Here is a 17,716-nt window from a genome sequence, read left to right as displayed (position 1 = left end):
TTGCACTACCCTCTCTGTAGATACTGCACCTGGGCATAGAAGATGCTCTTCATGGAAAAGGAAGGCCCAGATGACATAATTACTAGCCCCAAAAAAGTCACGTTTATAGTTGCATCATGAAAGCTGAGCCAGTGGGTGGATTCGGGGCCTGGGATGAATCATGTCTGACAGGTAAGAAATGACACAGCAGCCCCAAAGGTCCCATCTCTGGAGGCAAGGCTGTCCTCTGCATAAAAAGCCAGCCAGCGGGCTGAGGTGCCACACCAGATCTGAGTGACCACACTGCCTGCACTTCTCTGCACACAGGTGAGCGAGCCTCTTTGCTTGGAACTCTTACCATTCACTCAAAGCCTGCATTTGGTTTTTGTTGGAAACTTGCCATTTGGGGAATGTCTTTCTTATGATTGGATTTGGTCCTAGTCCCGCAGACGATCCATCTGAAGGATGGAGTCTACGGATTTCTGTTGTACAAGTAATCGTGCTTTGGATTTGGAGAGACTTTTAGACACACATAATTTGTTCTGTCCCATTCAACTCTTGCTGAGACAGTGATGCGGTGGCACAAGGACCCGAAGGAAGGAAGTAGCAGAAAGAGAACCAAAGCGCTGGTCGACAGCACTTTTACTGGCATAATCCCTTGCTTATTCATAATGCTAACACTGAGAACTTTATTTTTCCAGCATGTATTTTATAAGACTTTACAGCTACTGAAAATTATTTAGCCTACAGGAATTTATGCCACCCAACTACAGCTTATTCAGAAGAGTAAAAGATAAAATATAGTCATTGATCCAAGTCCACGGATACTGGCCGGTTACTGCAGCAGTTTGGTGACACAGAGGAGATTTCTGGATAGCTTGCTCAAAAAAGCCATCCAAAAGTGCCATGGCTATGATCTGTGGAGGTTGGGTGAACTGAATCAAGCTGAATCAATGGGGGATAGATAACTTAGAGAATCAGGCAAGCCAGTCCACAGGCGTGACTGTGAGGGATTCTAGAGGCACCAGAGTTACCCTAGGTGAGATGAAACATCCTATTTATCATGAGTGGGTGGGTTGCCGTCATTGCTGTTTTCCACACATCTGCATTTCCAATCAACCCAGTCACCTAAGTCTCTCATTCCTGCTGGGCGCTATCTGCTATGCTGTGCTGTGCTACTAACTGACTCTAGCACACACAGGGACGAATAGAACACTGAGATGAGCCCTTCTTAAGTGAAGCAGAACACATTATCTTTAAGTTCCTCCTCTTCAAAGACCCAGAAATGATCCAGGTAGTCTGTGCATGGGAAAGGAATAAGAACCTTTGCTTCTTAAGAGATCCTAAGTAGTATTGAGGATGGCTTCTTCCTGAGTTATTCCTTTGCTCAAATCCTCTGTTCCGTCTTCAGGACCAGCCACTGTTGAACATGAGTTCACAGCAGCAAAAACAACCCTGCACCGAAGTTCCCCAACTGCATCAGCAGCAGGTGAAACAGCCTTGCCAACCTCCACCCCAGGAGCCGTGCGCCCCCAAAACCAAGGAGCCATGCCACCCCAAGGCACCTGAGCCCTGCCACCCCAAGATGCCTGAGCCCTGCCACCCCAAGGCGCCTGAGCCCTGCCACCCCAAGGCACCTGAGCCCTGCCACCCCAAGATGCCTGAGCCCTGCCACCCCAAGGCACCTGAGCCCTGCCACCCCAAGATGCCTGAGCCCTGCCACCCCAAGGCACCTGAGCCCTGCCACCCCAAGATGCCTGAGCCCTGCCACCCCAAGGCGCCTGAGCCCTGCCCCTCAAAGGTCACTCCAGCACCAGCTCAGCAGAAGCTAAAGTAAAGCGGTCCACAGCCTCACCCTCAAGGGGTTGGCAATTGATGCAGCACTTCCTTTCCCATTCTGCTTATGAGTCCTGTCAGCCTTGTATCTGCATGCTGTGACCCTGAGTCCTAGTCCCTCTCTGAAAACAAGGGCTGTGAAGATTTCCTTCCCGCATACTTGGGATTTCTGGGCCTCTGAATTAGCCTGAGGAGCTCAGTGCTGAGCTGGTTTCCATCCATGTAGATTTATCTACAGAGGGACTTACAGTGAAAGCAAGTGATTCCTTTCTGCCATGCCCCCATTAAATTCCCTTCTATGCCAATCCTGTTTCTGTGTGTTGTTATTATCAGGCTAACTCCTCCCTTCCTTTTTCTCACGAAGCAGAAGCTGTTCACAGAGAGGGCAGGGCTTAGTTGAAGGGCTTTGCTCAGAGGGCGTCTAATCCTGGCACTAGGGAGGGTGAAGTTGCTTCCGTGGCATAGTCCTGGGCTGCCAGAGAAAGAGCAAGCAGTGCCGCCCAGTGGCGGTGGCTTTGCACATCCAGGGCTGGCCTAGGTTTCTCCTCCTAAAAGCTCACTGAGTCACCACAGAGTTTAGTCCAATATGACTGCCTTACCTAACCTACCTCCAAATGGGGCTTCCAGATTGCTGACTTATTCAACCGACCTCTGTGTATTTTAAGAAAATGTTCTTCCCGTGCATGGGACTCCACTTCCCTCATTCATTTCTTCTAGCTATCAACAAATCTGATTTCCAAACACACTCAAGGAGTCACACCCTCTACTGTTACCCCAGCCAGCCCCCCCACCCCCATCCTCTGAGTGCTCATTGTGGGCCAGAAAGGGGATGTTGAGGATTCACCCTGCTCGCCGGGGGGGGGGGGGGGGGGCATTTTCAGCCTCTTGGAGGGACAAGTTCCTTACCCCACCACATCCCTCATTCAAACATTTACATAAACATAAATACACACACTAGGCCTGGAGTCCTCGCAGAGAAACACAAAGCCTGACCCATCCAATCCCATGTCAGAGGCTTCACTGCCAACTCAGTGCAGTAGGAGCCACAGGGAAAGGGAGGCTACGCTCAGTCCAGTCATCCTAGAGGAGAAACATGTTTAGAGTTATATTGGGGCAGGCTGGTTAAGACACACGTGTGTCAGCTACTTGAGTCCAGTCCAAGCCAAGAGTCAGCTAGACTCCATCCCAACCAATGAAATTCTGAGTGCAGAGCCATGAATCTGCTATCTCAGCCAGTTCGGATGCATAAATAAGATTATGATCCAGGTCATCTCAGGCATAAACAAAAGATCTCATTTGGGAAACGACTAAAGCAGAAAGCTCTGCAGTCCTGGTTCAAGGGTAGGGTGCTTGCCTGGCAAGAACAAGTCCTTAAGTTCAAACCTCAGTACTGCCAAAAACAACAACAGAAAACCACACATGGTAATTTACACATATAATCTCAGTTACTAGGGAGGCAGGTAGAAAGATTAGAGTCTGAGACAAGCTGAGCAAAAGCATGAGTCCCTAGCTAAAAAAAAAAAAAAAAAAAAAAAAGCAAGAAGGGGCAAGGGTGTGGCCGGAGTGATAGAGTATTTTCATGTGATAGAGTATTTTCATGAGACCCTGAGTTCAAACCCCAGTATAGCCAAAAAAAAAAATCCAAAATGATTTGAACTATGTAAGACTATGTAAGAATGATGAGGGGAAAGGGAGAAAAAGACAGAGGATGAATAGTTGCAAAATCCATTATGACGATGTATGAAGATAGCATAAGAAATCTCAATGAAAACTGTTGCTCAATAGGGAGTCAGGAGAAGGAAAAGCAAGAAAGAAGGATATTCTGAGCAAAATATAAAATGCTATCATATACATGCACCTGAAATTCCACAGTGAAACCCATTGGTGCAATTAATACACACTTTAAAAAACCTAAATGATGGGAAAGTAAAATGGGTTCTGTGAGGGGAGCACCAGCAGAACTGGAAAGGGCTCATGAAGATGCTAAATGAGGCCCATGTAGTTTATTTTCATGTGTGGAAATAGAACAATGAAACCTGTTGAAATTGCTTGAAGAAAGGGAAGTGAAAGGAGAGAATTGATGAGGGGGTAAGCTTGATCAAAGTACAAGACAGCTGTGTGTGGAAATGTCATAATGAAACTCCCTTGTACAGTGAATACTTGCTAATTTTAAAAAGAACTCAGGGGGAAAAAGTGGAGTGAAATGAAACAAGCAGAATCGATAGCACATTTGTGTATACGTGCTTATATGCAAAAAGGTTGCTTTAAAATTTTTAACTGATGCATAATAAGTATACATCTTTATCAGATGTCATGTGATTATTTAATACATATACAAAATATGTAATAACCAATTCGGGGCAATTAATGTTTCCATCTTTCTTTTCATGTATTTATGTTTGGGGACTTTGGATTCCTTTTTTCTAATTCTTCATAAAATACATAAATGGTGTTATAAACTATGTATAGAGATCCTTGGGTGGGGTAGAACACGGGAGCTTATTTCAAGTCCCCAGTGTTGCTTAGTTTTAAAACCTACCTGGCAGCAAATCCCCAAAACTGGCAGGTATATTCTAGAATCTGAGACCTCTGTCAGCCATGAGTTTGGTGCACTGCTGCTGTAGTGACCGTCCAACAATGGGTCTTATCCTTCCTTGGGAGGTAGGGGCTGCTCTCCAGCCTACACTTCAATGCCTGGGCTCTCCACTGTTTACACTTCTCAGAGATTCCATGTTCAGTCATCTCCCTCTCAATAACCACTTCTCATGGCCATCTTCCTCCCAGCCTCTGTGCCAAGATGTCCCCAAAGCCCCTGAGTTTGTGAGCTGTAGCCTAAGAAGGTGACCCATATGAAGAGGAGAGAAACAATTTGAATTCCTCATCCTGCTTTGCTTTTTCTCTGCATTACCTATATCTTAAGGCCTGCTGTGATTTTATACAGAAAGTTCCACCAATGACCAAATACTCTCTTCCAGCAATATTACACCGAAAAATGAAGTATATTGGAAGATATAAAACAATAGAACATAATGAACAATAAAAGTTGAAAATCTTCATTTGTGTCCTAGCTATGTCCAAACCACATTCATGCTGAGGCAGATATGGTACTGGGGATAATGGTGACTATAATAAAAATAATAATTACATGCTGTTCTAATAAACAACCACTTATTGACTGCTAATTAAGTTTCAGGCATGGCACCAAACAAACAACATGTACCAATGCAATCGTATGCTAAAGACAAATTTGTAATGTACATACTACTTTCCCTAATATAAATAAGAGACACTGAATTGCTACGGAGTTAACTAATTGGTTCTTCAAAATGATCATGTAGTGGCTACAAAAAAATCGTGTAAGCTTGAAACAATATAATAATACCCTTTGGCATGAACAAAAATTCAACAATCAATAAGGGTCTGGACAAAGGATTCAGAAAGCAGAGAAACCAACCCAAAATGATAATGTGGCTCCACTAATAAATGAGTTTTGGAAAGAAAAAAATACTGCTTGTACCATCACCAAAACAATTACTTTATTTAAGAAGTAAAAGAAGAGTTATACAGATGCCCAGGTGGGAGAAATTCCTGCTCAGATGACACACAGACTTGAGAGACCGCCTCATATGGCACCAGAAAGACAGCGGCTGCTCTTCCTTCCCAAGGCCTGGGCACGCAGCTCTGCTGTAGATGGACTTTCCAGCCACCTCCTGGACAGGGAGAGTGTGACAGCCTCTCTTCATCAGGAATCATCACAGGCAGACTACAGGATAAAGGGTGGAGAAGGTTCTTCTGTACCCAGGGCAGGCTTTGAAGAGAAGATGCAGGTGTTGCCACAGAAGCAGGTGAGCCAGTTTCTTTTGTCTTTCCATGGTCCTGATGGATTCTGAAGCCATCACTTGCTCTTGGGTGGGCACTCTGGCTGCCAGGGTGTGGGAGGTTGCACAGGAGGGCATTTCTGCTGGCACTGCTGAGGTGGCTCTGGGCACTTTGGAGGAGGACATGGCTCAGGGCACTTTGGAGGTGGGCACGGCTCAGGGCACTTTGGGGGTGGGCACACAGGAGGAGGCTGGCAGGGCTGTTTGCACTGCTGCTGTTGGTAAGACATTCTTCTGGAGTTTCAGAATCTGAGGGGAAAAAATCATCACAATATTCACAGTAAGAGACTCCCATAGCAAAAGAAGCCACAGTTTATAGAATGCAGGGGATAGTACACTCTTTCTCCAAGAAAATGGTTACAGCTCACAATTCCTTTTTTATGACTTTCCAGATTCTCATTTCCATTTTAGCAATTTGTCACATCAACCATGGGAAACACTGGTTGTTGACTCATGCTGTTTTCAAAGTAAAATATCTCCGGGCTGGGAATATGGCCTAGTGGCAAGAGTGCTTGCCTCGCATACATGAAGCCCTGGGTTCAATTCCCCAGCACCACGTATATAGAAAAGGCCAGAGGAGGGGCTGTGGCTTAAGTGGCAGAGTGCTAGCCTTGAGCAAAAAGAAGCCAGGGACAGTGCTCAGGCCCTGAGTCCAACCCCAGGACTGGCCAAAAAAAAAAAAAAAGTAAAATATCTCTGTTCCTAATAGCCAAGTTAAGTTATGTATGGGGAAAATATCTTCAAGAAAGATGATCACAAGTTCAGAAATACTAGGCAAATGTATAAACAACTCCAACTACCATTCTGAAGTCCCAGTGGACTGACTGTGCTATGGAGAAAAGGGCTACTCTAGAATAATTCAGGAGTCTCCCACTTGCTGAAGAAGTAAGCCTTTAAAGCTGGGCACAGGTGGCTCACATTTGTAGCTACTCAGGAGGCTAAGATCTAAACTCGCTTGGGCAGGATAACCTATGAAACTACCAAAAAAGCCAGAATGGAGCTGTGGCTCAAGTGGCAGAACACTAGCCTTGAGCAAAGAAACTACGGAAAAAAGGAAAAGAGAGGGAGAGAGAGAGAGAGAGAGAAAATGAGAGAGAGAGAAAATGAGAGAGAATCAAAGAGAAACACAGGGAAAGATAGAAAGAAAGAAAGAAAGAAAGAAAGAAAGAAAGAAAGAAAGAAAGAAAGAAAGAAAGAAAGAAAGAAAGAAAGAGGGAGGGAGGGAGGGAGGGAGGGAGAGAGGGAGGGAGGGAGGGAGGGAGGGAGGGAGGGAGGGAGGGAGGGAGGGAGGGAGGGAGGGAAGAAAGAAGTCTTTGAAATAAATGCAAAATTGTTGAAAACAGAAAACAAATTCTCCTGTCATTTTTGTTAAATCAAAACTTTTGTTTCTTTGGGTCTTTTTTTTTCATGGGATATTACGCTCTGTAACAAGCAAAAGAAAACCAGTCCAAATCCAGTTCCTCGTTCCTAAATTTCCATCAACAAAGCAACATCCATCTGATGATTGTAACTTGGACCCACCAAACTTGCCATCTTCAGAGTAAATTTAATACCTAATAATATGAGACAGAGAGAGACAGAGACAGAGTGAAGAAATGAGACTCACCAGGTTCTCTGAAGTATTAAAGAGTTGAGCACCAAGAATGTGAAAGTCAAGTGTCAGAAGACCTCTTTATAGGGCTTGCTGTCCCACAAAGAGGAAGCAGAGCAGCCTAAAACTGGGCTGGCCCAACAATTTCCTAACCAAAATGCAAATCCATTCATAACTGGCTTGACAGAGACTCCGAAAAGTCAAGGATATCCTGGTCGGTGTCTGTCGCTGGTGACATGGGAGGGCCTGGGGATTCTCTAATGGTCGAGGGCGATCTTTCTTGATGGGGGACTGAGAGCCCTTTCTTTCTTATAACTTCTCCAGTTTTTCAAACTACCTGACTTCTTTGTTCCACTTTCATTAACTACCATTGTTTGGCACATAAATATTTTTCTCTTCTTTTCTTTTTTATCTTTTTTCCTTTCTTTTCTTTTTCTTTTCTTTTTTGTTTCAGTCTTGGGGCTTAAACTCAGGGCCTGGGCACTGTCTCTGAGCCCTTTCACTCAAGGCTAGTACTCTGCCACTTTGAGCCACACATCCACTTCCTATTTTCTAGGGGTTAACTGGAGATAAAAGTCTCAAAGTCTCACAGACTTTCCTACCTAGGCTGACTTTAACCCTGATCCTCAGATCTCTGCCTCATGAGTAGCTGAGGTTACAGGTATGAGCCAAGGAGGCCCAGCAGTCTTTGTTAATGTGCTTCTTATAACCACATGAAGGGAAAAGAAGATAAATAAATAAAAATAACAAGCATCACTGTAGCTCATCCTATAATCCTACTTACATGAGAAGCACAAGTGAGAGGATTGTGGTCCAAGCTCAGACTCAGGCAAAAAGTAAGACTCTACCTGAAAAAGAACTAAGGCAAAAAGGACAACAGCATGGCTCAGATGGTAGAGCACCTGCCTACCAATAGCAAGTCCCTGAATCCAAACCCTAATACTGCCAAAAATATCATAATTGTAATAACAAATGACAATTTAAGAGGGACCACGCCTTATGGTCTCTTCTAACCTTCCCTAATGCACAGAATGAGATTTATAGATTGACATCATATGTAAATAGCCAAGAGTAAACATAAGAATGGAAGGAACATTTAAACTCTGAACTCTTTAGAGAAATACGAATGTAGGCCAATCTCATATGGCTTTTCTCCCACTCTTTCCAAACACATTTTAAGTGCTTCAAAGATGGTATTTTAAAGCTCTGTTTACATGAATGCTTATTCTCCCTTGCTCATGAGCTCTTCTCTCCTCTTTGCCTGCTACATACCTTACTACCTCTTACTACCTCCAAATCAGACCCATAAGAGGGAGACCTGGATATACACAGACATATGATCCATTTGGTACATCTCATCCTTCGAGACATTATTGATGCATTTTAGGGCTCCTTTCATATCTCGGAACTCTTCCTGAAATCTGTGGTCTGCCTAAATATACTACATTAAACATTTACAGAGATGTTCCTAGAGCCTCCTTATCTTGACCAATTGTTTAGGAAGCCTCCATGAACACAGTGTGTGTGTGTGTGTGTGTGTGTGTGTGTGTGTGTGTGTGTGTGTGTGTGTGTGTGTGTGTGTATCAGTCCAGGGCTTGAACTCAGGACCTGGGCTCCATTCCTAAGAATTTTTGCCCAAGGATAGCATCCTGCCACTTAAGCCACAGCTCCAGTTCCAGCTTCTTGGTAGGTAACTGGAGATAGGAGTCTCACAGACCTTCTTGCCCAAGATGACTTCAAACCACAATTGTCAGACCTCAGCCTCCAAAGTAGCTAGGAATATAGGCATGAGCAACAGCCCCTGACTAGTGATTATTAAGGAGAAAAGAGAACAAGGAAGATGAGAGATTCATAATCTCTGAAACTCTCACCAGCTAGAATACAGAAAGCCCAGGATTACTGAGTCAACCCAATATCACATCCTGTTGGTGAAGTAAGTTAGGTTCCTAGAACTGTCATTGTTTCTGACAATAAGAAAGAGATTATGAGTAAGAGAACCACTAACCATGACACTATCCGAACAGAGCAATCACTTTAGCATCTTGAGGCCAGGTGCTTGCCAACAATGCCATCATTAGATCATTCCTATGGACTATTTATGCATGCTAAAAAGTCAAATGGAGAAGTAAAGGGACTGGATTCAATAGGTCACTTATTATTCCCCATAGCCTCAAAGCAGAACCAAAACATAAATCCTTAGAGGAATGTCTGATTGCTCTAATCCAAACTTTGAGAAGTAAATGGCTAGATAAGAACACGGTGTCGGGCTGGGGATATAGCCTAGTGGCAAGAGTGCCTGCCTCGGATACACGAGGCCCTAGGTTCGATTCCCCAGCACCACATATACAGAAAACGGCCAGAAGCGGCGCTGTGGCTCAAGTGGCAGAGTGCTAGCCTTGAGCGGGAAGAAGCCAGGGACAGTGCTCAGGCCCGGAGTCCAAGGGCCAGGACTGGCCAAAAAAAAAAAAAAAAAAGAACACGGTGTCAAATAGCAAAGTCTGGCTGTATTTTGAAACTCTACCTATTTTAAAAATTCCCCCTTCAGAAAGAAAAATTTAGAACAGCAATAGACACTTTATGGGCTGAGGCAGTAAACCTGAACACTATAGAATACACCTTATCAATCAGTTACACAAAAGCTTCCACCAATGAAGAGTAATGCCCAGCAATCAAAGCTTTTATAAGTTTGGATATACAAGAGCTAAGACATGGAAGGACACTCTAGGTAATGGGTAGGTTGTAAGTTTCTCCTGTGTGACTCCAAGGATGATAGTCCAGAGGAAGGAAAAGGCATCAGAAATCAAGAAATGGCTAACAAAATAGCCAAAAGCACATAGAAGCAGAAAGGTGATACAGAGAAATGCATCAAAGATTCATGCTATAACAATACCTCTGAAGGAAGAAAAGGAACTAGAAGTGATGACCACAACGTAAGCCAGGCAGAAGACAAGCAGGCAGCCGGCTGGCACATCTTCCCACAGGAGAAGCTATGATTCTTTGCAAGCCTTAAAATCCAGGGTAGAAAAAAACATCCAGGGAGAGAATTTGTTGTAACAGTGACTCCTCCTGCATGGTGGGCCAGACTTGGAGATTAAGTCCAATTGATGGCACTCCACATCTTAGAGACCCATAGCCAGAGAGCAATAGGAAAGGCGGACCATGCTTAACACTGAGCTTCCCGAGGAACCTGAAAACTGTAAGCTAAAGAGTCTTGAGACAGCCTGTCACAATGTCTTAGTGGAAATGGCCACGAGAGAATAGTCATGAAGGCTAAAAAGAAGTCAGGGAATCTAGAGAGAAGCTTCTCCCATTCTGGGTCTTTTTTTTTTCAATATTTATTTTTTACTATACTTTTAGCATTATTTTTACTTTATTTAAATTATTTTTATTTAAATTTTTTCAACCAAGTGCCAGTAGCTCATGACTGTAACCCTAAGCTACTCAGGAGGCTGAGAGATACTTGAGGATCATAGTTCAAAGCCAGCCCAGGCCAGAAAGTCTATGAGACACTTGCCTCCAATTAACCACCAAAAAGCCAGAGGTAGAAGTATAGTAGAGCACTAGCCTTGAGCAGAAACCTTACAGATAGCGCCTAGGCCCTGTGAATTCAAGCCCTAGGACCTGAAAGAAAATTTGTTTTCATTTATTCCTCTTCTTTTATATCTCTCCCTCTTTCTCTGCTTCCTTCCCTTTCTCTTCTCTGTCTCCTTTATTTCTGTCTATCTCTGTCTCTCTCTGTCTGTTTCTTTTTTTTTTTTTTTTGCCAGTCCTGGGCTTGGACTCAGGGCCTGAGCACTGTCCCTGGCTTCTTTTTGCTCAAGGCTAGCACTCTGCCACTTGAGCCACAGCGCCACTTCTGGCCATTTTCTATATATGTGGTGCTGGGGAATTGAACCCAAGACTTCATGTACACGAGGCAAGCACTGTTGCCACTAGGCCATATTCCCAGCCCTCTGTCTGTTTCTGTTCTGTCTCTCTGTTTCTCTCTCTCCATATAGTAGTTATATCTCATAAATGTTCAGATTCATATTCTCTCGATACACACACACACAGACACACACACACACACACACACACACACACACAGTACCATTATAAAGCTAAGGTTGAGATAGAACCTTCTAGATAGCCCAGGCTGGCCAGGAACTTATCCTGCCTCAATCTCATAAGTGTTCAGATTACTAGTGTTTTTTATAGCATCAATGATCAACATTGTCTCGTTACTTTTTTATTTTTGCCAGTCCTGGGCCTTGAACTCAGGGCCTGAGCACTGTCCCTGGCTTCTTTTTGCTCAAGGCTAGCACTCTGCCACTTGAGCCACAGTGCCACTTCTGTATATATGTGGTGCTGAGGAATCGAACCCAGGGCTTCATGTATACAAGGCAAGCACTTTACTACTAGGCCATATTCCCAGCCCCCTCTGTTATTTTTTGTTTATAACTTTTGTTCATTAATTTTAATAACCAGTTGGATAATTGGTCAAGTCACATACACTTTTTCCCCACCTTCCAAATTCTCATCTTTTATGTATTATCTTCAGGGTACATAGATTTGCAAAGCTACTGCAGCTTGTTTGCTGATTAGCAGTAACTTTGCAAATCTAAACACAAATTGAAAACCCAATATTTTTTTTAATGTAGATTCATCACTCCAGAAATAAACACTGGTGTGGGCCTGACCTAGGGGTAAAAGAAGGCTCGAAATAGACCAAAATGATAATATGGTACGTCTAATGAAGTGCGATTGCAAATAAAAAAGGTATTTATACTCTTCACAACAAATGTACTTTATTCAGGAAGTGAAAGAAGAGCTAGAATCCCCAAGCGATGGAAATCCTGCCAAGCCATGGAAAACATCATCTGTTGACATCAGGTAGAGAGCAGTCTCTCTTTTTATGAAGGTGTGGAAGGCTGGCATTGCTGAAGGTGACCCTTTTTCAGGCACCTGTTGGACAATAACAGAGCAGCAGCATCAGGAAGGATGCCTCTCATCGTCAGGATAAAAGATACAGGATTTCAGATTACAGGAGGAAGGATCGAGTTCTTCAGCATTCAGAACAGGCTTTGAAGAGAAGATGGAGAGGTTGCCATGGAAGTAGATGAGCCAGTTTCCATGACCTTCTCATGATCCTGATGAATCCTGAAGCTATCACTTGCTCTTGGGAGGGGACTCTTGCTTCAAGGCTGTGGAAGTTGCACCGGAGTACATTTCTGCTGGCACTGCTGAGGTGGGCATGGCTCTGGGCACTTTGGAGGAAGACATGGCTCAGGGCACTTTGGGGATGGGCATGGCTGCGGGCAGTTTGGAGGTGGGCATGGCTGAGGGCACTTTGGAGGTGGACACGGCTCTGGGCACTTTGGGGATGGGCACTCAGGAGGAGGCTGGCAGGGCTGCTTGCACTGCTGCTGTTGGTTAGACATCTTTCTAGAGTCACGGAATCTGAAAGAAATTACATGGCATTGTTTAGAAGAAGGGAATCCCACAGAGACAGAAGCCAAACCTTTCAGAATGTCACACACTATTATTTGTTTAGCCAGTATTGGTAAAAAAATCTTCCTTATATTGTGCTTTTTCCAGGAAAAATAAATAAATCCATGTTCCAAAGTACCAAGCAGTGTTTGAAGGAAAATAATACATTCAATAGAGGATATCAAAAGTTCAAAGATAACGGGTAATCTCATATTCAATTTCTTTTGACTTATTTCTTATAAAGTCCCAATAGTCTGACAGAGGTATGGGCAAAGGGCTGCCCCCAAAGGATTGTTCATCTGCTTCAGACAAAGTCCTTAAAAGGAGTACCAAAAAAGATATGAATATATATATATACCTATACATATATATATAATTCTGCCCTCCCTCAACTAAATTTTGCCCTTATTACTTTGATTTTTATATAGATGTCAAAAGCAATCTAACGTATACTATTTTATGTCGATCCTGAATTTCCATCTAAAAATGCAATATCGCGGGGAGCTGGTGGCTCACCCTTGTAATCCTAGCTACTCAGGAAGCTAAATTCTAAGAATCACAGTGCAAAGCCAGCCCAGACAAGAAAAGTCTATGAGACTCTTCTCACCAGTAAACTGGAAGTGGCCCTGGGTCTCAAAGTGATAGAGAGCTAGTGGTAGAGAGTTCAGGGACAGTGACCAGGCCCAGAGTTCCAGCCCAATGAAAAACAACCAAAAAAAGGCAATATCCTTGCCAGGCACCAGTGGCTCATGGCAGACAATTGAAATCTGATGATCACAGTTCAAAGCCAGCACAGGAAGGAAAGTCCATGATCCTCTTTTCTCACAATTAACCTAAGAAAAGCTGGAAATGGAGCTGTGGCTCAAGTGGTAGATCATTGGACATGAAACCTCAGGGACAGTGCCCAGGACCTTAGTTCAAGCCCCAGAAGCAGCACACAGAAAAAGGAATTATCCTAATTTGCATGCACCAAACGTGCTGTGTCCAGATTAAGTTCAATACTTTCTTTGACAAAAATAAGAAAATCTCAAGAACTAGGACTCACCAAGTGCTCCAAAGCTGATCAGGACTGGAGTACCAGAAGTGTAGAGGACACACACCATAGGTCGTTTATATTGGGCTTGCTGCCCCACCCAGGGGAAGTGGAGCTGCCTAAAACTGCCCAACAATTTCCTAACCAAAATGCAAATCTATCCATAACTGGCTTGACAGGGACTCTGGAAAATAAGCAATTTCCTGCTCTGGAATATCCTCACTGGGTTAAGTACTTAGGACCCCAAGACCTTTAGCTTTTGGTCCCAGTTACTGATAGCAGCCTATGAGTATGGATGGCCATGAGCCAAGACTCAACCCTTTTCATGCCTCTACAGCTTTCTTCATGAACAGAACACAGATTTGACCTCAGTTTGTGAGCTGACTTCTTCAGAGAAGCACTTCTCTCCCAGGGAAGATTTTGATTTCAGAGTGGGATTCAGTCTCTGTATGCTCTTTCTCCTTGCTTTTCTCAAGGATCTGTTCTGAACTCTTTCTTTTATTTTGATACAACATACTTTTATTTCACTGACACTCAAAATTCAAGGGTTATTATAAGACTCTTTTGTAAAGAATAAATGTACGCTTGATGTTGACCTTATGCTAGAAATGGGGTAAAGCTAGAAAAAATAGTTTACATTCAAAATGAATTCACCCCCACCTCTCTAATTCGCCGCTGATGTTCCCCACAGTATAGAAAAGATGGGCAGACTCATAGCTCATATGCAAATAAGAATAAGTTGAAACTCTTGGGGAGGGAAGAAAGTAGGAATATTAAAAGTCTGAAATCTAAGAGGAGTAATTAGAATGTTGGCTAGCTTACATGATGGTTTCTCACCACCTATAAATGCATTTTAAGTTTTGAAAGACAGTGATTTTAAATTTTTTAAAGAAAACAAAACACAATGGGACATGATAAATTATACCAGTCTCTAGGCATTCACACAGAGTGAGACCAAAGGAGAATGTCCTTAAGACAGGATGACAAAGGCAAAATAACTATGTGCATCTGACCATATACAATATTATTTATGGAAATGAACTCCAGAATGTGAAAACAAGAGGTTATTTTTTTTCTTGCTGTTCTTGTTTTCATTTCCTTTTGACTTCTTTGTTTGAATATCTGTCTTTGGGAGGAAAGAGGGCACAGAATTGGAGGGACAAAGGGTGAACAAAAAAAGGAGTGTTACTCACTAGACACTATGTTGAAAATGAACTGTACACCTTGCAGGTGGAGATCGGAAGGAAAACTTGGAAAGGGGTGATATTGTTCATAAAACAAATGTATTTTTCATCTGACTATATAACTGTAACCCCTCTGTACATCATCTTTACAATCACAATAAATACACTTAAGTGTGTTTTATGTCTTTTGTCTATCATCTCTCTCCACTATCCTCCAATTACTACACTATCCTCTTACCATATACTTACATTATAAATATTGAGCAACCAAGACTTGTTATCAATGCCTTCAGGAACTGGTCCTTTCATATTTCTTGGAAAAACTTCCCGCAATCTGTGTAAGTGAGCAAATACTGTGAATTAAACATATGATGTTGCTGGAGCCTCCTCATCTTAGCCAAATGATCAAGACAACCACCTAGGAATGTGCTTTTTAATTCAAAGGGGAGAGAAGATGAGAATGAGGAAGAGGAGGAAGGGGAAGACCTGAAAATCCTGAAGCTGTCACCAGCCACGCTTCAGAAAGCACAGGAGCACTGAATCAACAGAGCATCACATCCTCTCAGTGAGGCAAGGTCGGTTCCCAAAATCACTATTGCTCCTGACAATAGGAAGGGTTTAGGTCACGTTCTCCATGAACCATGATGCTACAGGAATAGACTCATCACTTTAGCACCTTAAGCCCAGGTGTTGGCAAATGGTCTCATCGCTGGCTGGCTCATAAAGACATGTTTCAAAAGGAAGGAAGGAAGAAAGAGAGGGGGGATGAAAAAAAAAGAAAGAGAGAGAGAGAGAACGAATGAAAGAAAGGAAGGATGGAAGGAAAGAAGGAAGGGAGGGAGGGAGGGAAAGGAAGGAAGGAAGGAAGGAAGGAAGGAAGGAAGGAAGGAAGGAAGGAAGGAAGGAAGGAAGGAAGGAAGGAAGGAAGGAAGGAAGGAAGGAAGAAGGAAGGAAGGGACGCATTCAATGTGCAAATGGTAAAGCAAATGGACTTCGAGAAGTGTTTTAGTCACCTATCCTTCCCATAGTGCCAGATGAGAGTTAAAATACAAACTCTCAAAGAATGACGAGCTTCTTCCATCAAAGAATTAGGTAGTCAAATGATATCACAGTGTCAGATAACACCAATCTGGTTACGCCTGGATTCTTTGCTGCTGAATGCATGCCACTCAGAAAGGCTGCTAATAATAACACTGCCAGCCCCAGAGTCAGAGCAGCCCTGGGCTCTTCACAGATTGAGAAGGTAAAGGGGAACACTGGGAGTTCTTCACAGATCAGAGACATGAAGAGCTTTCAGAAAGGGTGACACCCAAAAGAGGGACGGAGCGAGGCCTGCTTCCCTGGGACCCTTGGGGCCTTGAGGCCCTAGGCAGGAGGCTGAGTGGAGGGGCCCCGGGGATGGGCCTATATGCAACCTTTGTCCTGCAGACACTGGGGCAGCTAGGAGGCAGGAAGCTGATTGGATGGCGGCAGTGGCCTCTGGGAGCCCCAGAGGAAGGCCTCGCCAGGCTGCTGAGGATGCGGAGCCCTTGGGTGGTGGCGGACCAGGAGCAGCAGGGCACGAAGAATGGCGGAGGCTTTCACGGGCTGGAGGTCGGAGACCTGGCCAGTATTCTGGGCCTCGGAACCCCCGCCACGGATCCGGGATCTGGGATGACCTCCCTGCCCCGGAGGGGGAGACCTCACCTGGGGACAAGGACAGAGGAAGGTGCAAAGGGTCCTGGAAGATGTACTCAGCCCCGGATGACGGCAGGTGCAACGGTTGGCAGCCCGGGCGGTTGGGCCGGTGCCGGTGGAGAAACGGTAGAGTGAGGGCTGCAGGTGCCCGCCGGAAGCCCCCCAGGATGTACCGGCCGCTTGCAGGCCTGTGTATGTAATATGGAAAGGCTGCGCTCCACTTCCCCCAACCTTGTAAAAAACGACTTTTTTAAAAAAACTTTTTACCAATTTTTATTGTTCTTTAAGAAAGTGGACCACCCTTTATAATTTAAAGTTTAAAAGGTATATAAAAGTATACATGTTAAACTCTCTAAATTCATTCTCATTGCCTCATCACAAATAGGGAGAAGCCGTTACTATTCACGCTTTTTAGATGTCTGACTAAAGAGTTTTTCTAAAAATCTATAATTTGCGACTTTGCCAAGGAATCACTGAACAACATACACTTAGGATTCATAACCAGTTACTTACCTAGATATTGAACCTAAATAATTATTATCTCCCCACCTAGGAGGCTGACACAGACAATTTGAATATTTTGTTAACAGGACACTTAAGTCATGAAAACATCTTCAGGACAATACTTTGTAATTGTTTAGATTTGTTTTGCTGTTTACTTCAAAACATAGCTGCATTTTATTTAAAGAGTAGCTTGGTACCAACATCTTGAAAATTACATTAATCTGCCTCTGTATTTTTTCCTAAAGGCATAGGCTTTACTATAGTAAAGAACTTTGTAAGATAAGAGGAAAATCATTTGAAATTCTTATGTAATTTTTGAGTAGAATAAATTCTTGGTACACCCAGTTAAAGTTTTGTGGTGTAACTACTGTTGAGTTTGTTTTATTTTTGTTTTGTCCAGGATATTGCTGTGTAGCCCAGGCTAGCCTCAAACTCAAAAAACGACTTTTTCTAAATTAAATTTTATTGACAAGGTGATGTACAGTGAGGGTACAGTTACATAATAAGGTAGTGAGTACATTTCTTGTCATGTTTGTTACACCCTCCCTCATTTTTCTTTCCCTTC

The 17,716-nt window shown here is 43.5% G+C and overlaps 1 protein-coding gene across 1 annotated transcript; it reads left to right on the top strand.

Annotated features, from left to right (window-relative positions):
- Positions 1-248: 248 nt before the first annotated feature.
- LOC125360035 (cornifin-A-like) lies at positions 249-2,102 on the top strand. The gene is made up of 2 exons (XM_048357996.1): positions 249-306; positions 1,391-2,102. Exon 2 carries the CDS (start codon positions 1,409-1,411, stop codon positions 1,814-1,816), a length of 408 nt encoding a protein of 135 aa, XP_048213953.1. The 5' UTR covers positions 249-306; positions 1,391-1,408; the 3' UTR covers positions 1,817-2,102.
- Positions 2,103-17,716: the final 15,614 nt, after the last annotated feature.

The sequence above is a fragment of the Perognathus longimembris genome, chromosome 11, assembly GCF_023159225.1.
Source record: "Perognathus longimembris pacificus isolate PPM17 chromosome 11, ASM2315922v1, whole genome shotgun sequence".
Classification (NCBI taxonomy): domain Eukaryota; kingdom Metazoa; phylum Chordata; class Mammalia; order Rodentia; family Heteromyidae; genus Perognathus; species Perognathus longimembris.
Note: the sequence above shows the minus strand (reverse complement) of the source record. Positions and strands in the feature narration are given on the sequence as shown.